At 42.6% G+C, this 25,895-nt stretch overlaps 1 protein-coding gene across 1 annotated transcript in view; it reads right to left on the bottom strand.

Annotated features, from left to right (window-relative positions):
- Positions 1-1,092: 1,092 nt before the first annotated feature.
- Positions 1,093-25,895, bottom strand: part of LOC102761905 (collagen alpha-4(VI) chain) — a 102,221-nt gene continuing 77,418 nt past the window's right edge. The window contains exons 27-38 of the mRNA XM_015568067.1: positions 25,798-25,833; positions 25,633-25,695; positions 24,071-24,133; positions 22,790-22,822; positions 21,758-21,830; positions 21,110-21,121; positions 20,526-21,019; positions 11,381-11,471; positions 9,172-9,855; positions 7,317-7,407; positions 6,627-6,856; positions 1,093-1,268 (exon numbers count right to left, since the gene is read on the bottom strand). Coding sequence (XP_015423553.1) covers positions 1,093-1,268; positions 6,627-6,856; positions 7,317-7,407; positions 9,172-9,855; positions 11,381-11,471; positions 20,526-21,019; positions 21,110-21,121; positions 21,758-21,830; positions 22,790-22,822; positions 24,071-24,133; positions 25,633-25,695; positions 25,798-25,833 — 2,046 coding nt within the window. The remainder of the gene's footprint in view (positions 1,269-6,626; positions 6,857-7,316; positions 7,408-9,171; positions 9,856-11,380; positions 11,472-20,525; positions 21,020-21,109; positions 21,122-21,757; positions 21,831-22,789; positions 22,823-24,070; positions 24,134-25,632; positions 25,696-25,797; positions 25,834-25,895) is intronic.

The following is a 25,895-nucleotide window of genomic DNA, read 5'->3' as shown; positions in this document are numbered from 1 at the left end:
ACCATAGCTAAGATTTGGAAACAGCCTAAGTGCCCATCAGCAGATGAGTGGATTAAAAAACAGAGGTACATCTATACGATGGAATACTAGGCTGCTATAAAAAAGAAGGATCTTTTACCATTTGCAACGGCATGGATGGAACTGGAGAGCATTATGCTAAGTGAAATAGCCAGTCAGAGGAAGACAAATATCACATGATCTCACTCATTTGTGGAATATAATGAACAACATAAACTGATGAATAAAAATAGATCTAGAGACAAAGAAGCATTGAATAGACTATAAAACTTCAGAGGGAAGGCAGGGGGCTGGGGCAGGGGGGCAGAGGTAAGAAGATCAACCAAAGGCCTTGTATGCATGCATACAAGCATAACCAATGGATACAAGGCACTGGGGGGCATGGGAGGGTGGCCGGGGGGGGTCGTGGCCGGGGAGGGGTCAATGGGGAAAAAAGGAGACATATGTAATACTATATGTAATATTTTAAACAATAAAGAATTTAAAAAATAAATACAAATAAAATGTACTACAAAGCTAAAAAAAAAAAAAAAAGAATAGCACAGATTGCAGTGAGCAGGCATCACACATGGTGTCACACCAAATGATTTCATCGAGATTGCCTTTATTTTCACACTAGTCGGGATGAAATTTCACATTAGATGTGTCTTTTTCCAAACCTCTGCTTTGACTAATACTTCCAGCTTTTCACGTAGTAAAAAAAAATCAAGTTTCAACTCACTTCCAAATTAGTTTTTACTGACTGCATACATTGATTTCTCTTTTGCTGCATAGCCAAAAACATTAATGTTATGCCAGGTTCAAATTTCTTTACCATTCAGTTCTACATCATTTAAATAACTTTCAGGAAAGTTTCAGCTACTTTTTGTAGCTACTAGCATGCAGTCCTTCTCAAATCGCAAATCATCTTTCCCAAGTCCTCCGCCGGCAGGAAAAAGTTCAGTGAGTTAATAATCGACCTGAGATTGCAGAGTGGGCTTCATCAGTTAGGAGCTGCGGCACTGTCTCAGGAAGGCAATCTCGATTTCATCTGCGATTAAAACAGAGGCCACAGTGACGAGGCTCTGCCTGAGTCTACAGCGGTGTTGGGACACACCAAACCTCACATTCTTCCTTGGTTTCGAACCGGTTAGCGTTGCCCCCACAGCCGCCATACCAGAACTGCTGGCAAGCCCGCTTGTCCATGTTATAGTACCATTTCAGGACGTAATCCTGGCACTCGCCTTCCATTGGATCCATCAAACAGGGACCTGCCACAAAACAAATGCAGGGGGTTAAATTTCCTGTATGAGCATGACAGGAAGGGAGCGATGGTTTGGTGTCACAGGCCTGAAAATGAATTCTAGCCTCACGATCTACTGGCTGTGTAGCCTTGACAAGGAACTATCTTTCTGAGCCTCAATTTCCTAGACCATATAAACAATATTTTTTTAAATAAAAACTTCTTCACAAGTTTTGTTGTAAGGTGTCACATAACATATGTGGAAGGTGTAATACAATTTCAGCTATTATTTTGCACAGTACCTAACACATGTCAGATACATCCGGCAATGCATAAATGAGTGAGTGGATGAATGAATAAATAAATCTTTCTGAAACTGAGAATTTCTTACTTGTTTATTATACTTATTTCCCTCTTTATTCAAACCATCTCAACAGCTTCCTACTCTCAAAGCCTTCTAATAGCCTAAGCAAATACAGTTTATGTATTATTTATTGTATCTTGACACTCCAAGAAGTTAATATTAAAAGAAAAGATGTTCCTGGAAAATGAAGAAACTGTTGGGAATCAATAGTGACAACCGAGCAAAATCTGGGATACAGTGGATTCTAAATCAGACATTAATTTTTCCAGGTATTTTCGTTTCAGGTTAGCTCCACAGCACAGAATAGTGGTATCCTCCAGTTTCCCTGGGCCTTCCAATGGGTCTTGAATAAGGGAGATATCTTGCTTCAGAAAGCAAGAGTTAAAATTTGTGGTCTGTTCCTGGGAAGCTGCCTACGCACCCCCAATAGTGTAATCAGCACAGACTAGTTCTCTTGAAGGAGTGACCAGATGCGCTGGACCCAAGGGGATGAGATGCACTCTTAGTGGGGTAACGAATGGTCCTACGCCTTGAACAGGCACATTGGAATTGGCCAGCTGCATGGCTCTGACTTGGGGCGGAAGGATGGGGGAGAAAACAAGCAGCGAGGGCCCAGAAGGAACCAGAACAAATGCTCCTCCAAAAATATTATCGGAGTCAACAGAAAAACAGTCCAGTGGTGAACTTTTGACTGTACTCTCTGGGTCCAACAGATAGATTTAGGGCTCCGCAGTTAGCGGACACTAATTTCTACCATTACAAACTGATTCCAAACTGACGGGCCAAGGACTTGTTTAAATAGATCCTTACTTTGCCCTGGATGGGTGGCTCAGTTCATTAGAATGTCAAGCCATACACCAGAAGGTCTCAGGTTCGATTCCTGGTCAGGGCACACAACTAGGTTGTGGGTTTGATCCCAGTCAGAGGGCACATGGGAGGTAACCGATCGGTATTTTTCTTTTATCTCTCTCTCTCTCTCTTCCAATTGTGGGTTTGATCCCAGTCAGAGGGCACATGGGGGGTAACCGATCGGTATTTTTCTTTTCTTTCTCTCTCTCTTCCAATTAAATAGATAGATAGATAGATCAATAAAATAGATAGATAGATAGATAGGTAGATAGATAGATAGACAGATCAATAAGTCTATCATTACTTTTCCTAGTGACACTTTGTGGCTCTTAGCTTTAGAAGCCCCACCTTTGCATTTACTGGAGAGACAACCAGGGGCTGCTTCTCCTAGATGATTTCTCTAGAGCAGCGCTCTACAATGACCCTCTACAATGAGGGAAATACTCTATGTCTGCACTAATACAGTACTCACTGCTTATGTGGCTATTGGGTATTTGAAATATGGCTGTTGCATCCGAGGAACTGAATTTTCAGTTTCATTTAATTTCAAATGATTCTCTATTTAAATAGCTCATGTAGCTAGTCATTGGTCAGCACAGGTATAGGAAAGTCAATCCTCAAAGCTTTAAACTACTCATCCCCAAGGTATTCTGTGCAACCTAAGGGAGCCTCAGAGTCTTAAGTGTTCTTTCATCAGTATGATATGGCATTGGGGGGCAAACAAGTTTTCTCCTGAGCAATTATTGCTACACCCCAATTTTACATTTGCATTGTTTTTACCAAGTGTGTTAACTTTTGCCTTTCTTAGAAGAATTCTGCAGCAGCAATCAGTTTTACTCAAACAAGTCCATGAATCCAGGAATGAAGAAAAGGGGAAGAGAAAGGAGAGCACTGGATAGGTATGAGGAACAGCTACGATGACACCGCAATATGCCCGGGCTGGTTCTCTCTACTGATACATATGTCTCATGATGTAGCCCTTCTTGGAGGAGAAAGCCAAAAAATAGATCCGTGTGCTTTGGAGATAGCACTGAAACTGAAAATTATACCGAGATCAGCCTGGCTTCGATGACAATTCTTTACAAGTACGTACAATGAAAGGTTGCAGGTACCATGGAAGAATTTAGCTTAAGATACAGGTGCACAAAGGAGACCATGGAAATTTAAGACCACATGCGATCCAGAAGGGACTCTAAGTAGTAATGAAACTTGACCTGAGTATTAAAAGATGAGTACATGTAACTCAGATACTGTAAAGAGGCTGCAAATGGACAGATGAGCATGAGCAAAGGCATGGAGACCTTGAATAAAGAACAGATCGGGGCTACTGCAAATAGTGCAAAAGGTATATGTAGGGAAGTGGCAACCAGTAGGCCTCAGAGGACAATACAAGGTCTAAGTCACAGAGGCCTGTGTGCCTTATCCAGGCATCTGAACACTATTTTATAAACCAGGGGAACGTCCAGCCCATGAAATCATTTGGTCTGGCCCTGCCCAGGCATTACGGGTGAGATAATTAAATGTTTCACCGAATATAGCAGGCTGATACTTAAGTTGCAATGTTTGTGTGACCTATGAATGATGTTATAAATATCCAAATGGCCCTTGGCAGAAAAAAGGTTCCCCACCCCTATAATATAAACAATTGGGAAATAAAGAAGACAAATGACAGGATCTGATTTCCATTTTAGAAAACTTAATTTGGTGTTCAGAATGGAATAGGAAGGAGGACAAACTGGAAGAAATGAGACTCATTAGACAGCATTGCAATTGCACTCAAGGTATTAAAAGGGAAGATTGTAGGAAAGGGAATGGATCTGAGAGATGCTGAGGAGGAAGATGTGGTCACCAGTTGGAGGCAGGAGGAGAGGAGAGGAGAAAATTAGTGATGTTTGGGATTTAGCTTTCCATTCCTGGGTCAATGGAGGTTCATTCAATAAAGAATAATGGTGAAGAAGGTTTGAATGGGAAAGATGAGTCCCATTCGTTTAATTTTTTCTGAGATGACTGTGGGCATGTGCAATGGTGCCATCTGGAGGGCAGTTGGTTAACTAAGCTGGTCTACAGCTCAGGAGAGAGTCAAAGATGGAAGGTACGGATTTGAAGTCATCAGTACAGAGGGGCTAGTGGAAGTCCTGGTGGGAAAGCTTCTCTCTGTAGGACGTATAGAGTCCTTGGAAGATTGAGAAAGGACCTTGGGGAAGGCATTGCAGGTTTACCATCAAATTTGTGATGCCCAAGCTTCAGGGCCCCTCATTTGCATCAAATATTCACTTTTGAATTAAATTTTAACAATTTTATATGCTTTTCTTACAGAGGGCACTTAGAGTGTATAAATTTCAGGTTTCATGAAACCTGGTTCTCTCTGTGGGGCTACACCTGGAAAGAGGATTCCAGATGGACTGGTCAGAAGTAGAACAAAAGGAGAGAATATCTCTGGGGCCAAGAGAGGAGAGTATTTGAAGAAGAAGGTTACAGCCAGCCGTGGCCCCATCCCAAAGAGCTCAAGTCAAGAGCCCTTTGGGTTTTCTGTCAGTTGGAACAGCTGATGACAAGGGACAGCTCTTCTCTCTGACTGAAGGGCAGGAAAACACGGGAAGTTGCACCTGGCACTTTTCTTTCTTTTGAAAGCAAAAATATATGGGCATCAGCTAGAGAAAGAGACATGCGAGAAGGAACTGGGAGAGGTGGTGAAGGTTTAGAGTCGCCTTGGAATGCAATGAGAGAGGGACTGGCCACAGTCAAGTTACAGAATGGGTAAGAAATTTGGGGGACCCTCAGGTCTTAAGTTTTTGTCTGTGAATAGAATTGGATTGGATGACCTGTCCGCTGTCCTCCATCTCTTCACCTTGACTTTGTAGGAAAGGCCCCCTTGGAGCAGTGGTTCACACTCGTGGTTGCCCAGTGGAAGTGCTGGGCAGCACCCCTGCCCAGCGATTTGGATTGAATTGGTCTGGGATGCGGTCTAGGCTTTGAGAATTTTTAGAGATTCCTATTTTTCAGCCAAGACCGAAAATAACTGCCTTCGTGAAGTACCTGATAATATTACATACTGAAAACAGAATGATCAACGGGATAATTTTTCACCTAAGGAGGTAAAATGTGTTGCTGAGAGTGACCACTCCTCTGTCCATTGGTTTTGTTATTTCCTTTGAACATCTGTTTACTTTGGAACCTAAGCGGTAGGACATTACATACTGAAAACAGAATGATCAACGGGATAAGTTCTATCCTTAATTTTTCACCTAAGGAGATAAAATATTCTGTTGGGCGTGACCACTCCTCTGTCCATCGGTTTTGTTATTATTTCCTTTGAATGTCTGTTTACTTTGGAACCTATTATCCGCATCTTAATACCTACCTTGGCTTGCAGGCTTGTTATGTGGCAAACACATAAATTAACAAGTTTTATTCCTCAAAACAACCCTGTGGGATAGGTATTCATACAATCCCCACTTTACAGATCATAAAACTGAGCCACAGAGATGTGGCCACTTAGCTAGTAGCACGAGAGAGAGACCCATCTAGGCACATTCAAAACCTGGGCCATTACCTCTCATTTAATCTAGACTGACCACGCCACTCACTAGAAATTCTTCCAGCCATCATTTCCCCTACATTTTAAAATCTTAAGAGTCAAATCCTCCCAAATCTCTTTCTAATGTGGTCCCTGTTTTGCTCACTTTGTTGAGCCCATGTAAGAGGTCACATGGTATCTGCATTATTACCTGCTCTAATCCTAAATCATCGCTAGTTGTTTTAGATGAACCCAAAGGTTCCTGAAACTTGGTCGGCACCTATGTGGCCACTCATAGATGAAGGAGGCTTCTATAAGCCAATGTATTTTCCTTCAAGGTCAGGAGCATGTTTGCCGCTTCTGCAATAGATCGTGGCTTCTTCACAATGACATACAGACATGTCATAGGTGTGCTCCCATCAAATCCCCTGAAATAGCTTCTGTTCAGCTCCCGGTTTATACTCAAGTGAAAGTTAGTCCTTGTATATGTTCTTAAACTAATTTCTTTAGCTGCATACATGAATTTGTGTATTTGGAAGGAAAGTATATAAAAGCCAAAATTTGTAAGCTAACACACACAGTACACAGGATTTTTTTTTAAGATAAAGATTTTTAAAAGTAAACTCAACCTAAGGAGTAATTGTTTGTTTTTTTACCAGAAGTAGTGTCTGAATTTACTTCTCTTCCATTTTTCTTTTGTTTTGCAGACATTTCTTGTTCTTTTTCTTCAGTGGCATAGCCATTCCTTTCATAATTTTCAAATGCTTCTTGCTGAGTTACAGATGTCATCGTTGCTGTTCTGTTCTCCTCCAGAAAAAAATCTGTTGCTTCAAGTGCTTCCAAATCATCAGCAAAGCCAGACACGCCACGCTGGTGCTTGGGCGGCCTACATAAAAACAACCCATGTCAAACCGTGCCACCAGACCATGAGAACTGAGACGTTCATTTTCCGATTGATACTGCTGCGCTCAATAAAGCTTTGGGTTTGAGCATTTCCTAATGACTTTGTTATCACATTAGCTACCTTCTTAGGTTTGCAGAGGCATTTGGACAATATGTTTAGCATTATTAACTTGACCTCTGGGACAATTAGAAGATGGGGATGGGGTGGAATGGGAAATTTTAATTTTTGCTTTTATAGTGTTCTTTCAATGTTTTATGTTGGTCCTGTATTACTCTTAAGGAAAGAAAAGACACACCATATCAGGGTTGTCAAACACGGGAGCATCCTCGCTCCAGGAGCTGGTCAGGTCAAGGACTGACACTGCCTGTGACCTTTCTCTAGGGAGTTGTCTCCTGCAAGGGACAGAGCCCTGGGACAACCTCAGCTCTAATCCTCAGCCTACCTCTTAATATGTGACTGCCTCCGAGTGTCCCCTCGACTGGGGCCCCCACATTCTTCAATGAGCTCTGGGGGTGGGTACTGGTTTGTTCCACCTAAAAATAAAATTTCAAAATAAAGTCAAGTCAAATAAAGCATAAAATAATATAAAATTTGAAAATAAACTAAACAAAGTAAAATAAAGCATAAAAACAAAAATATTATCCATTAACACAAAAACTTAAAAGACAAAATAAAAATCAAATAAAGCATAAAATAAAGTAAGATATACAATAAAGCAAAATAAAAAGCAAAACAAAATAAAAATTAAATGAAACAAACATAAAAACAAAACTCCATTGACATAAAATAAAAAAGGTGTAAAATAAATTCAAGCAAAGCAGAACACAAATACAAAAATAAGATTTAAAGAAATGAAAACATAAAATGCACACTGTCATATGAATAATGTAAAATCACAACATAAAAGAAACCTAACATAATAAAACATAACATAATAAAAAAAATCAAAACATATAGTGCAACCTGACATAATAAAACATAAAAAATAAAAAAATGAAATTAAAACCGACTAGAAAAGTGATTCATTCAGCCTTCGTCTCCCTCAAAGAATTACTAAGCCATCAGCCATATATTGCAAATCTCTCTTCTATCTCCTACAACAATAAGAAATCAGAAATTCAGAGTGCTTCACTGTCCTTTCTGGGGTTACACAGCTCCCTAGTGGCAAAAGTAGGACTAGAGCCTAGTCATTGATCTTTGTGCCTCTCCAACTGGAGAGGCACAATGCTGTGTCAGTACTTCTAAGCTGTCCATCAGACTCCCTTTGATTCCTTCACTGAGGGGCATATGTCCCTCAAGTCTCCCAGCAGGAGATCACACCCTCTTATAAACTGAGAAATTCGTGCCTCCCAGCAAGAAGGCCTCACAGGTCACATCAAGGCCCCCTATACATGACCGGATTGGGATTAGCAGTGGTGGACAGAGCCCAAGACAAACTCCTGGAAATGTGACCAGGTCAATACCCACCCCCAAATCCCAACCATCTCCATTATCATGCTAGGAATACAGCTTGGGTACTGGCTGCCCATGAGTTTGGTTCAACTAGTTTGGTTCTGATTGGAGGTGAGGACACTGAGACAGGAGATGGGGAGGAATTCTGCCCAGGTGCAATGTCAGTGTGCCCCTCAACCTTCCCTGTTGGCTCCATCCACCCAACCTGAGCAAGTCCCAGAAAAATAAATGTCATATACTCTTGTTACTCAAAGCGTGGTCCACAGCCTGCCAGCATCAGCACCATTTGGGAGCTTGTTAAAAGTGCAGAATCCCAGCCCCAGCTCAGTCCTACTGAATCAGAATCTACATTTGACAAGATTCCCCAGGAGATGCACGTGCATGTGAAAATCTGAGAAGCACTATTATGCACCACTGTATTCTGGGAAATAGTAATAGCACAACAACTGTGCCTTATAATTGTACAGCACTGGTGCTTTTGAACCTCCTCCATGCACATATTTGAATGCAGGCTTCACAGATCAGAAAGAGACTGTAATTTTCATTTTGGTAAATGAGAAAATCGAGAGGTCGGGGGGACACTTGAGGCCTCCCAACCACCAGCTGAGAGGTTCCAGGCAAAATAAAAAACCAACATTAGGCTGGGCACAGTGTCAGGGCAATGGCAGTTCAGGGTTTTCAGGAAACGGGGTGCTCCTCTAGGGTCTCCCCAGAGGCTGTGAGGCTGCATGCACCTCAGCAAGGATGAAGGTTCAGTGGGCACCTGCTCGCCCAATGCCAGGCTGTGTAAGTAGTCCTCCCCACCCCAGCCACCCAGGCATCCCCCGTGCTCAGAGATTGCTCACTTTGTAGGAGGTTCAGGAAGGCCCATGTGAAGCGCCTGGCGTAGGCCAGCTCTGGGTCTGAGATCCCCTGCAGGCGCAGCAGGTGCTGCTCAGAGGGGGTGCTGGCCACTCCAGCCAGCTCAGCCAGCTCACGGGTTCCCACGCCGGGACCCAAGGCCAGCACAAACAGAGTGATGCCCTTGCACTTGGCCTCCAGGGACAGAGTCCTCAGCTTCTCCCGGTCCCAGCTGCTAGTCTCACTGGCCACGATGGCGAAGAGAACCTGTGCCCTCCTGGGCAGCGGGGCTGCCAGGAGCACCTTCTCTAGTGTCCACTCCAGGGCATGGCCCAGGGCCGGGGCTCCCTGCAGGGGGTGGCCCATGGCCTCCCGGATGAGCCTCTGCATCTGTGCCCGGTGGTCATAGGAGGTCAGGGGGAAAGCCTCCAGCACAGGGGGCCGTCCTGCTCCCGGCCGGAAGTCTGGAGTCGTGTGCGTCACCAGAGCCACGCGAGCCCCGTGGAGGGACACATCTGGCTGTGCAGCCACCTCCAGGTTGTCGAGAGTGGTGTCCACTAGACGCAACGCGGCTTGGTATACATCGGCACCGACGCTGTGGGAGCTGTCCACCACGAAGGCCACGTCCACGTCCACCGCCAGGGGTCCAGGGGTGCCCGGCCTGCACTCCGCGGCTGGTCGGCACTTGTCTGGAAAGGAAGGGCAGGAGAGGTCAGAGTTACCATGCATCCCTTTCCTTTCCATGCAAACACACTTCCAGACGCTTGGTAAGAACAGGTGCTGCTAAATGCTGTTTGTGTTGACAAGAGCCACAAATGGGTGCTTTACTTAAATTGCCATTTTTCAGAAGAAAGAATTGAGACGATGATTCCACATTTAATATTTTTTAACTACTGGGCCATATGGCTTCTTCATTTTTTGGTTCATAGACATCTTCCTGGTTCAGTCCAGGTCCTACCTCTGACCTTGGGCAAATTATTCAGCCTTCCTACTGCCTCAGTTTCCGCATCTGTCAGATAGGGACAGTGATGATAATAATAGTACCTACCTTGTGAGGTTTAAATTTTTTAAATGATTCAATATACATGTAACTGCTCAGAACAATGCCTGATACAGGAAAAACTCAAGTTCAATACATACCAGCTAAGTCTATGCTTCTACAGGAGAGGAAACTGAAGTCCAGAGAGACAACATGTCACATGAGATCATGGATGTGAAAGCAGTTTATCAGCTGTTACGTGGCAATGCCTGCATTTGACTTGACCAAGCTCTCAGGACCACATCTCTCATGGCAGTGTTACATCTTAATGTGGATCAAGAAGAGGAAACAATTAAATCCCCTTCTGATTTCAGCGATAGGACTCTAGCCCTGGGTGACGTGGGGATGGATGAGAACCCTCCACACATAGGCATGCATGGGTTTCAGCACAAAATTTTCCCTGCTACAGGCTAGTGTGACATGTGGGATGGAGTGATGGAGGCTGAAGGTTGAGACATTGAATGACCTGCCAATATCCCACTGGTGGTCAATGGCAAATCCAGGCCTAAACCCAGGACTCTTGACTCTTAGTTCCATGGTCTGCCCTTCACACTAAGGTGCCACTAAAGAAGGAACACAAGCCCAGCCATCTACAGGAACCTGGCAGGACAGGTGAGTAAGCAGAGCAGGCCAGGGGTAAGACAATAGGGAGGGGAAGGAGAGATGAGGCATTAGCAGGCACTTGCCCCATTTAAAGCAGATAGGCAGCCCTGACCGGTTTGGCTCAGTGGATAGAGCGTCAGCCTGTGGACTCAAGGGTCCCAGCTTCGATTCCGGTCAAGGGCATGTACCTTGGTTGCGGGCACATCCCCAGTGGGGGGTGTGCAGGAGGCAGCTGATGGATGTTTCTCTCTCATCGATTTTTCTAACTCTCCCGCTCCCTTCCTCTCTGTAAAAAATTAATAAAATATATTTTTTTAAAAATAAAGCAGATAGGCACAACTCAGTTCTGGCTGACTGTGGCCACATGGGAACCCAACATCTGTGACTCTCCAGACTATTCTGACTTCCTAAGAAGAACTGTTAATCCAAAATTACCAGGAAATTCCCAGATTCTAAAACTCTGCACATACCAAGAAAATAGACATCTGCAGAACAGATCTGGCCTGTGGCCACCAATTAATTCATCCTATTCTCTGCACATCAGTCTGATCAGAAAGGCTGCCCGTGCTTACCATAGCAGAGGACGCAGCGGGCCAAGCGCTCCACATCCTGCTGGCTCTTAGTCTCCCAGATGAATAGGTGAAATCTGTCAGTTCCATCCATCTAATCCAAACACACACACAAGTTTGTCATTTACTGAATTAAGTTTAGGCCATGTTTTTTTCCAATTCAGATGAGAAAAATATTAATATGGTATTTTTAAAATAATATAATTATAATTTAAATAATATATTTATACATTTTTAAATAATATTATATATATGAATATATATTAATATAGGCATATATAGACATTATATTCATATATATATTGGCATTACCTATTACAATTATTAATAGTCATTTAATTCTCGGTTCTAACCTGGAGGTTGGACTGTCATTGTTGTGGATACAAGAGCTGTGGGGTCTTCAGGCTCCTGATGTGTATAACCTCAATCAGTGTAATGTTGTGTTGGAATGAGGGTCAGGGAGTTGGGGGTTCGATCATTTATAAATTCCATAAATCTTTAGTGATTGCCCACAGTCTGCAGGATGCAGTGTGGTGAGAGCTATAAACACGAACAGGGCCTCCCTTTAAGGAGGCGGTTATATAAGTCATATACCATTAGATTGGGAAAAGGCAGTTACCTAAGCGAGGCCTTTCCAGAGTATTCCTGGTATTCAGAGCTGAGATATATCAAAGCCAGAAGGCAGGAATGAGGAGGAACAGGGAAGGTTTTGCAGGGATGGCACATCTGTTTATCTCCTTCACTTAACCTTTCCAGTTAGGATTAGTTAATAACTGATGTCGAGGTTTAAAAGTAAAATATTAAATAATAGCAACAATAAATCCAACAAGGTCCATGTGACAAGTAGTTAGATAATTAGCAAACCCACTCCTTCTTCTTCCTAGGGCCACAGCTCCACTACATTTCCCACCCTCCCCTGCAGTTCAGTGGGACCATAGGATCGGGGCCTAACCAATGGCATGTAGGTGAAAGTGATGTGTGCCATTTCTAGTGCATGCACTATCCTATCCCCCATTGCTCCGTGGGCCTCATGTAGAAGATCCAGAAGAAGGCTTTGAGGCCAATGGGTATGATGAGGGCCTCTGATAAAAGGAGCCCAGGTCCTAAAATGGCTGAAGCAACACTCCCCAACCTCCCCTCACACATACCCAGAGTCCTGTGTGCACTTGTGCTAGATGGCAGAAATAATACTTGATTGTATTAAGCCACTGAGCCTTAGGCATGAATCGTTTCACAGTCAACCTGCCCTGGCTAATACAGACTTTTTGCAGAATTTTCACCTCATGATGAAATTAAAAATGCTTTCAGATTGTTTCTCTCGGGAATTGAGGTATGGTTTGTAAAGAGGTGGATATCTAGGCCTAGTCATGTCCAATCTCTGTCTACCGTCTGTCAAATCATATAGGAGAGGGCCCCACTGAAGGTCAGCTTCTCCTCCTTCATCCTTGTGGCCCAGACCAAGCAAGCTCAAGACCCTCGTCTGGTATCAAGGTGCCAGGCATATGAAGATGTCATGCTGGCCCTCAGAAAGTCAGATAGGCAAGGCTGGCTTTGAAAAAGAACTTTCTGTAGCATGGGCTCCACACAGAGCTCTTTACACTTTCTGTTTAGGACTACAGCATATCCCAAACATTCGAGTGCAACCCTTGTGGGGAAAGAAATATAAAGAGTTGAACTTTTGTTTATGCTAATGTAACACAAAAAAAAGAAAGAAGAAAACCCAAACATGGGAACTTTCCTAAGTCTCCTAGAAGGAAGGCCAGATGCATCCTCTCTTGTTCTTCACATGACAAAGGCAACCTAAATTATGCTTTTTCCTGACTTAGAAATTCAAATCAGCCAAGACTAATTAAACAGCCACTACATAAAAGTGTTAACAAGCCATATGGAGATTTTTTTTAAAAAATGACACACAGCCACGCCTTCAAAGAGCTTAAGTGGAAAGATAGACAAACCATTTTCAAGAAAAGGGCCCAATAATATGTTTTAGGAACACAGAAAGGGGAGACTAATTTCAAGGGAAAAGGATAGAGAGACCCTGATGAACATAACAGCATCTGGCACTTCTGAAAGAATGAGCAGGATATTGACCAGGCAAAGAAGCAGGGAAAAGCATTATAGTATGGAGGAACAGCGTACACAACGGTCCAGAGGTAGGCAGGTTATCTATAGGATTCTTCTCAAGGCTCCCACGTCCCAGAGATTAGAAAACACCCACCTCCAATGTGCAGCCACACAGCACATCTGAAAGCACATCTGCCAGATGGAGGGGGCTAACATGAAGTCTGAGTGCAGAGTTGCCAACATTCAACATTCATTCAGATCTGCTCCACCAAACCAAATGGATCTAATTAATCACCAGGAATTAGAGAAAACAGTGTAGGCACGCATATCGCACATTGCTAGCTTTCCTGGAAATCACATGAGGCAATTTGGAAGGCTTCTGAAATCAGGATCCCCGGCAGGGCTCCAAGAGATATGAGAAGACTAGATAACCCTAGGAGCATCAATTTTTACCGCAAGAGTTCTGGGGAAATGCTAAGTTAGGATACATTATCTTCAAAACACAGGAAACATGGATGAAGTGTGTTCCAAAATGTAGAATTTATGTGAATTTTAAGGTAGCATGAACAACTTCCAAACAAGTTCAAATAGTTCCCAAGTGTGTACAAAGGGGTGATTCATAAAAAAAGTTTATGTGGCACAAATGGATTTTGTGTCATGAGCCCAGGTCCCAGTCTTTGATCTACTGTAATTGGCTATGTGACCTTGGACAAGCCGCTGACCTCAGTTTCCTCAGCATCAGAGATTTAGGATAGGACTCGGTGCTGCTATGTTTTCTTCCTGTTCCAACAATTACTGTTTTCTGTACGTGTCTCAAGTTCAGGTCGCTGTGTTACCTTATACTCTTGCGCAGCTAAGAGAATGCACTTGTGCATCTGTTTTTCTGTTTGTTGGAAAATGACCAAATTCAAATGAATTGGAATAGTTTAAAAACTTGCATCTTTGTGAAAACTTTCCTGCCCAGCCGGCGTGAATCAGTGGTTGAGCATCGACCTATGAACCAGGAGGCCACGGTTTGATTCCCGTCAGGGCACATGCTGGGTTGTGGACTCCATCTCCAGTGTGGGGCATTCAGGAGGCAGCCTATCAATGATTCTCTCTCATCATTGATGTTTCTATCTCTCTCTCCCTCTCCCTTCCTCTCTGAAATCAATAAAAGTATATTTAAAAATAACCACAAAACTTTTCTTAGGAAGAATAATTTTATGATCATGTTTAAATTTATCCTGTTCCTGCAAAAATAAAATTGTGGGAACAAGTATTCAAAAACATAATGGAAGTCCATAGGGAAACTATGATTCAGTATAGAATCATTTGTATTTAATTTTTATTCATTAACATTTAATTACTTGGACTTTGAACTTGCCAGCATGGTCCTCATCACTGATAAGGAAGTAAACAAAATAATTCCTGAGAAACTTCAAACAGAGAGACAGTGTTAGGAGGAAATCCCAGAGTGAGGAGAGAAAACAGTCTCTAAATGTCTTCTGCAAACTCCCATCAGCACCAGAAAAGGAAATCTCAAAACTTAAGTACCTCAAATACAAACCAAGTGATCTGCTCAAGGTTCAAAGCTTTACTAAAGTTTGAATCAGCACCTTTGGTAATTCTCTCAACCAACTTTATCCCTGAACTACAGGTCCAGTGCATCAATTCATGCACCAGTGGGATCCCTCGGCCTGGCCTGCAGGGATCAGGCTGAAACCAGCTCTCCAACACCCCCTGAGGGGTCCCAGATTGCAAGAGGGCACAGGTCAGGCCGAGGGACCCCACCAATGCATGATCAGGGCTGGGAAGTGACCACAGGAGGGCTCCAGAGCATGTCCAGCCCCTCTCGCCCAGTCCTGATCAGGGCCAATAGAGCCATCTTGCCCAGTCCTGATCAGCCAGACCCCAGCAGCAAACTAACTTACTGGAGCATCTGTCCCATGGTGGTCAGGGCACATCATAGTGACTGGTTGAATGGTCGAATGGTTGGACACTTAGCATATTAGGCTTTTATTATATAGAATATCCAGTTGTGCTCTATAGGGACAAGTTGTATGCTAAAGACAGGAGTATAAGGGGTTTGAGAAGATGAAGCCCATGGATTTACATTAGCACCCTCTTTTATTTTAATAAACAGAAAGACATTTCCTAAAAGGATATATGCAACCCTCGAACCTGAGCCCTCACTATTAAAAAACTCTCCATAGGCCCTGACTTAGAGAGACAGACCCACGGGGTCTCAGCTGTTGTATTCAGCTGCCAGAGGCCATGGGACAATGTTCATTCCTGGGAGTGAGTAAGGGGGTACTTTTGGCTTAGACAGAAGGGAGGAGAGGAATAGAAAGAAAGTGCTGGGAAGGAGAATTTGGCAGAGGACGAGCTAACTGGACCCTAAGGAGGGAGAGTTAGAAAAAAATCTGGCATCCAGTTGAGGTTACGGCTCAGGAAACAAGGAGGGAAAACTGAAAAAATGAGGGGAGGACACAGAAGAGAACAGTCATGTAACCTGTGACTGACCCTGGAGCTTGAGTCCAGTTTGGGCTCCTGCCGCTTGGCGTGGTCCCACCAAGACTGCCATGAGGTCTTCCTGGACTCCCCAGCAAATATTAGGGGTCAGCATTGGATTGAGGCTGCTGGATAGCAGGGTGGGACTAGGGAACCAGACATATGGGAAAGCCAATGCCAGGACTATGTAGTTTAGAACAAGTCATTTCACCTCGGACCTTCCCTTACCTCCTCTGGAAATGTAGACTAGCATTATTAACTTGTAGGATGATTGAGATCATACCAACATTCCTCAAACTTTAACATTTATGCAAACCATCTGGGGATCTTATTAAAAACACAGACGGGGCCTATTTGATTAGATTGGGGGTAGAGCTTGAGATTTGGCATTTCTCACACAGCTGGGTAATGCTGATGTGACTGGTCCCAGGATAACATTTTGAGTGGTGAGGGGTTAAGATGGCAAGACATGAAAAGCATGTAGCATGGCAGTTGGAACTCCATAGGCATTCACCAAATAAAAGCTATCCAACTTAACAGTTACTGGGCCAAGGTGCCCTCTTAAGGACCTTGAGAAGAGGTAATAATAATGGCTTACACTGAGCATGCACATGGAACATGTCAGATGTCCCTGTAGTACTATCCTATCTAATAAAGAGCTAATATGCTAATTAGACCAAACAGCAGAATGACTGTCTGGACGAAGCCGAGGCTGTGAGGGCTGAGGTAGCCAGGGCTGTGAGGGCCAAGCCCCTTGCACGAATTTTGTGCATTGGCCTCTAGTCTCTTATAATTCCCACAACAAACCTGTGAGCTTATCCCTATTTTATGGGTGAATAAATTGAGGTCCCAGTTCTAAGTAACATGTCCAAACAACATAGGAGACAAAGCCCTAGTTTGAAGCCTCATTGCCTAATTTGCTCCTCAGTTGCTGGTCCTGGCTTTAGAGGAGTAACAATCCAACAGAAAACAGCAGTCCCCAAGGCCTCAGCAAGGACCTGTCTGGACAACCCAGTATTTTCTTTAAAAAAAAAAAGAAAGAAAAGAAAAAGAAAAAAAATATGTATATATCAATTTTTATGAATTCTGAAATTATACCAACATTAAAAACCCCAGATTCTCTTTGGCCTTCCTCTTAACATAGGAGTAAGCAAAAGTAGGTTTATAGTTGTAATACAAATAAATAATACAATAACTAATAAATAATAATACAAGAATAAACTCTGCTGCCCTGAACACTGTGGCTCAGGTGATTGAGTATCATCATGTGCACTGAAAGGTTGCTGGTTTGATTCCCCATCTGGGCACAGGCCTGGGTTGGGAGCTCAATCCCTAGTAGGGCAGCGGTCGACAACCTTTTGGACCTCATGGACCACCAGTTGGTGACCACTGCAGTAGGGGATATGTAGGAGGCAGCCAATTGATATTATGCTTTATGTCAATGTTTCTCTCTCTTGCACTCACTCTCCCTTTCTCTCTAAAATCAATTTTTTAAAAAACTCTTTTTTTAGAAAAAGAATGGTTGTGTGTACTCACAACTTAGATAAATCTACTTTTGCCCACCCCTGTATTTTCATCTTCAACAGCTCATTTTACTTTTTATCTTCATGATAGTCAGAAATCCAAATTCATTCCTTAGGGTTTGTTTTTTTAAGAACAATACACATATAGAAATAGGGCCAGTTCATAGATCTATCTCATAGTATTGTTGTAAAGATAAAATAAATTAATGCATGGAAAGAACTTTGAACTTCTAAACTCTCTTCCTATTTTTGACTTCTGAATGAAAACCTCATTGCTAATGGGAATTCCAAACCTTGAGCAAGTTAACATCTCTTAGTTTCATCATCTAAAACATGAGCCCATATTAATAGTTATCTCACTGGGATTAAGTGAATCAATAAGTGGGAAGATCTTAGAACTGAGCCTGGCTCAATAAATATGAGCTATTTTCTGAGGTATTGCTTCAAGGGAACATAAGCTATATTTTTTATAAAGAAAAATTAAATTTGAAATCTGGCACACAAATTGCATTTTTCCTGTAGTCCTCCAGTTTTTAACTTTTAAAAAATTGGGTGAATGACAATGGGATTAGGCTCACATAGTCCAAATGCTATAATACTGTTTTATCCAGGGCTGAGAGGACTCAGTGGATGGTTTAAAGAATCTTTTCAATATATCCACAGCCTCCAAGCATATTTAAATGGACTGAGACGTTAGGGCATCTGTTTATATAATTGTTTCAAATTGAATAACCATCATTTTGCCAGAAGCATCTGGGTGTTGTTCTGAAAAATAAAATAATATAGAGGTGAAGACAAAGTCTCCACAGATAGTCAAGGAAAGCCCTAGGCAGATCATTCAGAAGAAAAGTCACAGGATATTCACACTCTCCTAACTCGACTCCCCTACAAATAGAGCCCAGGATAGGGGAGGTTAAGGTTGCAATATGCCCAGTTATAATGAAATGAAGATTTTTCTAAAAGGCCCTGAAAGGCGGTTCTCGTTTTCACAGTTTATCTCCTTGCTAATATCACCAGACATTAGGTCATTTATTACATTTGAGCTGGCAAGCACCATTCTAAATTGCCAATTTAAGGAACAGAGTGGTGTCCCAGCATCCTGGGGCAAGAATATGTCCAAGAAATGGAGAGGAGAGCAGATAGAAGTGACAGGAATGAGGCCAATGAATATGTAAGCAGGCAAGTTCTTCTCACAAGCCACTATATCCTGTTACTCAGAACCTAAAGCAACAAAGAGGGCAAGAACCTCTTGGGGAAGGATCGTCTCTACATCAGATCCAAGTACTGTCTGCTCTCAGACAGCAGTACTGATGAGCATTTGAGGGATGTAACTTTACCCTACATATCGCTCTCCCATCATTAGGGAAATGCCTTCCAGAAAATAGAGTTACACCTGGCAAGAAGCCTAGATAATGTCTAGTTGTGACCCTCTCCATTTTAGAGCTGAGCAAAATGAAACTCAGAAAGTTGAAGTGACTTTTCCAAAGTCACCTCATTATTGATGAAAGAGTCAAAGACAAAACCTACATCTCTAACGTAAACCATTATTTGTTTATACTCTGCCTTTATTATTCCTTTCAGGAGGTCATTGAGAATTGCCTTCATCCCCACTAACCCATCCCTGTCCAGACATCCTGCTAGGCCAGCGGTTCTCAACCTGTGGGTCTCGACCCCTTTGGCAGTTGAATGACCCTTTCATAGGGGTCACCTAAGACCATCCTGCGTATCAGATATTTACATTACCATTCATAACAGTAGCAACATTACAGTTATGAAGTAGCAACGAAAATAATTTTATGGTTGAGCCACAACATGAGGAACTGTATTTAAAGGGCCAGAAGGTTGAGAACCACTGTGCTAGGCCAAAAGGACGTACCCTGAACAAGGAATGCACCCTCTGCATTTTAACTTTGTTTCTCAAAGCCCAAAATATTTGTCCATCCTTCCCATCAGTTTTCAAGCTGCCACAATTTTATCTATTGATTCTTAGAAGTATATTCACAGCTGTGTCAACAAAATCTCTCACCTACTGCTGCTGTTGCACACTCAACCTCCAAAGAAAATGAAGTAGTCTAGCCCAGCCAAACTCATTAGCTATTAGATCGAATGATATGACATTTCCATTTTTTCCAGTCAAAAACAATTGGATATTGGCAATGTCACATGGCTCAACCTGACACTCATAAGCCTCCGAGAAGCTCTTAAGTAGAGAATAGCAACTTAGATCCAAGACGGTGAATGGAGTAGGTGGATGTTACACTCAGTTCCTCCCAGGACCAAACTGGAATTACAATTAAAATATAGAGCAATCAACCTGAATAACCAACTGAAGACTAGCTGAAAATAAGTCTTATAACCAAGGATTTACAGAAGAAGCCACAGTGAGACTGGTAGGAAGCGTATGTGAAAGGGCTGCCCACTCCCTCCCCTCCCCTGCCCCCCCCACCCCCAGTCAGCAGCTGAGATTTCAGAGGGCTGTGAAGGTTTGGCCTGAGAAGTGTAAGGTCTCATCCCCAAGTTGGACTCCCCAGCCAATAGCACATATATGGGAGTGTAAACATATAAAAATCCAACCAGCTCTTCACTTAAAATCGGTCCACATTATCTGCTTTCCTCTATGGATATGTATTTCCTAGACCCAAGTGAGAAAAGAAAATTATATCCTGTGGACCCCCACAAAACAACTTAGAACCATGGTTTAACATAAGCTCTGAAGGCAGACATAAGTCTGCCACCAACCAGATACTTGACTTTCAATGACAGACTTAACGTCTCCAAGCCTCAGTTTTCTTATTTCTGAAATGGAGATAAACAATAAACCTAACTTACAGAGTTTGGGGAATAATTAAATAATTTATGAGGTACATAGCACGAAGTATGTGCTCAAGAATGGCCAGCCAGCACTAATGGCAGAGTCCATAATGAATACACCCTCCATGCATACACATCAATTTCTGGGAAAGTCTTCCCTTGAACAGCTCTCATTCCTCCTGTGGTCCTTGATGGAGCGGTAAGGACATGTACTAACTGACCCGTTCCCCTGCTCCCCAAGGGGTTCCCCCACATACCACTAGGGCATTCGGAAGGTTGTGCTCCTCTGTGAAGGTGATGACTGCAGGGGTGATGTCGAGCGCACTGAGCTCCAGGGTGGCCGTGCTGACGGACTCCGCATCAGAGGCCCAGCCCACCTGGAAGAACACAGCCACTTTCCTCATGAGAAGGCCCGAGCGCACACGTTTGAATCCATGCCTTGCCACAAACCTCATGGCGGCCCCAAGGTTCCTGCTGCCCGAAGACCTTTCCCGGCGGATTTTCCTGACTGCCTGGAGGAGGGCGGGCTTCCCCCTGTAGTCCGAGAAGCGAATCAGGTAATCTATTTTGTTGTTGTATGAAACGATGGCCACTCGCGCACCCTTTGGGCAGTTACTCTCACTTATTTCCATCTTCATCAACAGAGATAATAAAATGTCTCTCATCCTCTCAAAATCCAAGTCGGAGTTGTCATTTGACATGTCCAAAGCAAAGACCACTTCGGTCGGGAACACTGGGCACTTGGAAACACCTTGACACATGGAAACACGGATTTAAGATTTTCTGCAATGCCTCTAACAAGTGAAGATTTGAGTGAATAAGAAAAAAAAATATTATTTACCTGTTGAACATGCTAGAAGAGAAATTATTTTGGAGAGAAAAGAGGACATTGTTAGTTCACATGAGTAGTGGTATGTTTTCCATGTGAGTGCTTCTGCCTAGTGGTTAGAGCATGGGCCCCGCAGACTGAAGGGTCTCAGGTTCGATTCTGGTCAAGGTCATGTAGCTCAGGTTAAATGCTTGATTCCCAGCCCTGGTAGGGTGTGTGCAGGAGACAACCAATCAATTGGTCTCTTTCACATCGATGTTTCTCTCTCTTTGTCTATCCTCCTCCCTCTCTTCCCCTCTCTCTAAAGATCAATGGAAAAAAATATCCTCAGGTGAAGATTAAAAAGAACAAAAGAACAAAGCTTCTCTTTGCCTGCTTTGTGATAAGAAACACTAAGATGCAGTCATGCAGAGTGCAATTACCACTGCATTTCATGGGCTACCATACCGTACACTGGAATTTTCCCCACCACTGAGATGATACGCATTTTGACCATTTCATTTCTAAAGCCACACTGAGGAAGATTAGTTGCCCAAGTGGGGACCGAGCTAAATATATTTATTTATAGGAGCCTTTCATGATGGACAATGGTGCCTCCCAACCTCAGTCAAATCCACAGTGACTTATGTCCCCAATCCATGATTCATCCTCTTTTCACACCACTGGCTCCTTTTGAGCCTTTTTCAAACAACTTACGGCAGTTTTCTCGTATGACATCGACGATTTCACAAGGCTGTTAGAAAGATGGAGAGAAAAAAGGAAAAAGCATTTAATTTGAAGTATATTCCTCCTCACCCTGGTGACTTAGAAATGTCATGTGGATATCATCAGTCCCTATCTGAAGCTTTTTAAGCTGCCACAGAAAACCTGAAAATTGTTACAGCAATTAAAACCATCCAGCAGGTATATTTCTGGATCCCATGGGTATTTTAAAGCACTTATAAAATATTTTACATACAGATAATGCCTATATTATTAGAGATAGATAGATAAGAGGAATTCTTTTTTCTTTTTTTATCTGCCTCAGAAAACAAAGGACTCAAATCTGATTTTGAAAAAGTATAAACCCAGGAATCTCAGCACAGAAGGCAGAGAAATGCCTTCAATTTTTGGATCTCTATATGAGCAAATCCTGGCACACTTCTTTAGAATGACTGCCAAGACAGGTACTCCTAACACCTCCCCTAGAATTGTGCTTCATTTCTTTGATCCCCTCCTCTCTGTCCTGTTCTCTTCCTCAGCCCCATCACTACTGCTCCTCAGTTGTCCCCACTTCCTCCCTCCACCCACCAAATAGTATGTTTGTACTTGGAACATAAAAAAAAAATCATAACTTTTGAGATTGTTTCCAGGTGTTCCATGAAACACAAAGTCCAGGGCTGTGCTGTATGTTGGCTTATAAATACTTTATAAGCAATTTTTGAACTTCACAAAAAGGCATATTGTGTAGGGGTGTGGCCTCAGTCTTTCCTTTCATGTCAACTGGTATTACTCAAAAACATCCAGATCCCCTCCAGGATTCAAAATATTATTCTACTCTTTTTATTCGATTTGGTAAAGTCTATAAACTTAAAGTACTAACAGAATTCATAAGAGGCAAAACTAAAGAATCTTTATAGATTTCTGTTTTGTCAAAGTGGAAAGCTCTGTGTTCTGAAAAGAATGCAGTTTAGAATTAAAATATTCACTTACCATCATCATCAAGCCTCTGGGGCCCTTGATGCCCTGGAAAGAACAGAAACAAATTTAAGATGCAAAATTCTGAGGTCCAGTCCATTTTTATCCTGAGGTGGCAAGAGGTTCTTATAAAGTTCACCAGGGTCAATGGGCCACCTCTGCCCTTCACTCCTGGCCCTGAAGTTCTGTCTGACCCCTTAAAAAAGGAGGTCAAAGTGCCTAGGAGGTATGTCCCAGACCTTGGAGCCCAGGATGCCCAGGTACATGGTGCATAACTTTTAGAAGATCAAGTCATTTTGAGACAAAGCCACAGTTTAGGATATAATTCAGGAAAAAAAAGGCCATTCAAGATCTCAGGGTCATTCATAACAGTTCTAAAGTAGAACCCAGTCTTCCCCTACCCTTTCTCCTCCAGCCACCCACCACCACCCTGTCTTTGCCTAAGAACTTAACAAATCTTCCCTGGACCCTTCAGAATGAGAGCTGCCTTATTTAGACTCTACAAGGTAGTAATAATGTGTGACCTTGAGCAGGTCACTATAATCTCAATCTTTGTATTCATATTCTCATCTGCATAATGGGCATGGGTGATCCTTCTAAGCGATCAGCTGCCTTCTGCACACCCCCTACTGGGGATCGAGCCAGCAACCCAAGCATGTACCCTTGACCAGAATCGAACCTAGGACCTTCCAGTCCATAGTCCAATGCTCTATCCACTGAGCCAAACCAGCTAGGGCTAAGATTTTTTTATTCTGTGACTTTGTTGTACCTTCACAGTAGTGAAACCACTAGGTTCAACCCATGGCTGACTCACTCTAGGATGAGCCATGGGGCAAAATGACAATAGCCCCAAGTCTTTCCTTTCATACCAAATGACCTTCCATGGAATTAGAAAAATATTTGTGGGCTTGCAACATTGTCAGTTCAGTTAAGATTACATAAATGTCTCTTATATTAGGATTTCCTTCTAGTTTTGGCATAAATGTTGTTGCTCATCTGATTGACACTGATAAACTCATTCTCCAGTGAGTATTATGTATGGGTTTATGTATTATGACAGATTCATACATCTCCAGCCACTCTAATATCTTCCCCATCTTCCAAGTGAAACATTTATATTGAATCAATATACTCTGTAAGGATTTGAAGCGAATGTAAAGCAAATTTGGCCCATTCCCTAATAGATCCTCTGGTGTGTCCCAAATGTTCATTTCTTTTTAGAGATGCCTCTTATCAAATCTTTATTCATTTTTACAAAAGGTTGACAAGAAGAGAAAAGAGAAGAGTCCATGTTACCCGTGGTCCTGGAGGGCCTTGGTCACCTGGAGTTCCAACAAATCCTGGAAAGCCAGCATTACCCTAAAAATGACCAAACACAGGAATAAGCTTCCCACCTTGAATATAACTCTATTACAGCCGTCACTTTGAGATATCAAGTTGTCATTATACCTAAGGTACAACGAGTCTACTATAGACCCATTAGTTTATGCACTGTGATCAGTGGAGTGAGACACAGAAACCAGAAAGAGAAGGGATCTCTATGGAAACCATCTATATCCACCCCCTCCACACACACACACACACACACACACACACACACACACACACACCTAATTCCAGTCAACATGTACATATTTCCAAACAGCCTTAAAGGATGTCGTATTCAGTTGAGCCTCCAGGTCACATAATTAAAAGATGCATCAAGTATGCATTGAAGGTGTGGCATCAAGAGAAAGAAAAAGCTCTTCTACCCCCTTCTGATCTTCAATGTATGAGAAAAGGTGTATGCTAATCATGGATTCGCTGCTTATTTTACAGGTATTTGAACTGCATAGCATTACTTGCATGTAATTGATGTTTTATCTTTTTAAAATTAGAAACCAGAGAGCTAGGTTTAGCTAAGCAATATTAGCCAGTAGCAAGCCAAGTTAGGCATAGGTCAAATTTTTCTTTATGTCCTTGCCAGTGTATAAAAATACCAATTATTGAGTTCCTAAAAATATATACATCCCCTTTCCTTTCCTCTTTTCTTCCACTGAACACTGGTCCATGTCCTCTTCCCACAAGGCCTTGCTCTCTAATGTCTATCAGCTAAACACAACCAAGGTCTTAGGTATCTACAGGGTTACTCTTTCCAAAAAGAGCTGCTAGTGATTGTGGCTCTTCAAGTTTGAATCTTCAGGCCCTGAAGGAATAGATTTTTAATGGTAGACTCCATAAAGCACAGAGAAAATACAGCTCAAAGTCCACCAAGATGGCAGCCACATTCATGAGAGTGTAGTCCTAAAAAAGCTCAGAGAAGGCTAAGGTTTGGAAGAATCTCAAAGAAACAGCAACATTTGCTCTGCAGCTAAAACAATACCATTCCCAAAGGATAGCTAGGTTTATCAATGACAGACGTACCTCCAAACTTATTTTTTAAAGGTTGATATTGCATAACGGAAACGCCAACTTGGATTTTTCTGTTATGGTTGGGGAGCTGCATTTGCATTCAGAAGGTAAACAAGAGTGGGATCCAGTGGGGAGTGAGCCCAAGGAGGGTGTGCAACGTGCCTGCCTGAGGACGACCTGGGTTTCCTTCTGAGAAGCCCAATAAACAATGGAAATATAGGGGACTGTCTAGGGCGGGGGGAAAAAATGGACACGTATGTAATACCCTTTGTACTACTTTAAGCAATAAAATTTTTTAAAAAAAGACCTGAAACAAACAAACAAACAAAAGACCTGAAACAATAAAACACATAGAAAAAAATATAGGTACTAAACTTAAAAAAAAAAAACAATGGAAATATGCTCCTCTGAGCAGAGTGTCATGATGTAGGCCTTTCTAAATCTTGGGAAATTCCTTTGATTCTTACCCTCTTCCCTCTGATTCCCTTTGCCCCCTTCTCTCCTCGATGGCCTGGGTCACCGTCTTCTCCCTTGATAGAATCAAAAGCAAAACCTTGAGTGTAAAGAAAAATAAGCACGAACAAATGACATGCTGCATACCAGCTGCCAGGCCCGGGAAGCTATCTTCTTACTTGTGTGCCAGGATAGCCAGGAAATCCAGGTTCACCCTAGGGTCAGAAATGAGAAACGGTCTTGTTTAAAGTCATGTTGTTAAATCTTTTTGGCATTC

This window comes from Myotis davidii, unplaced genomic scaffold (genome assembly GCF_000327345.1).
Source record: "Myotis davidii unplaced genomic scaffold, ASM32734v1 scaffold962, whole genome shotgun sequence".
Lineage (NCBI taxonomy): Eukaryota > Metazoa > Chordata > Mammalia > Chiroptera > Vespertilionidae > Myotis > Myotis davidii.
The sequence above is the reverse complement of the archived record's forward strand: the minus strand, read 5'-3'. Positions and strand labels throughout refer to the sequence as shown.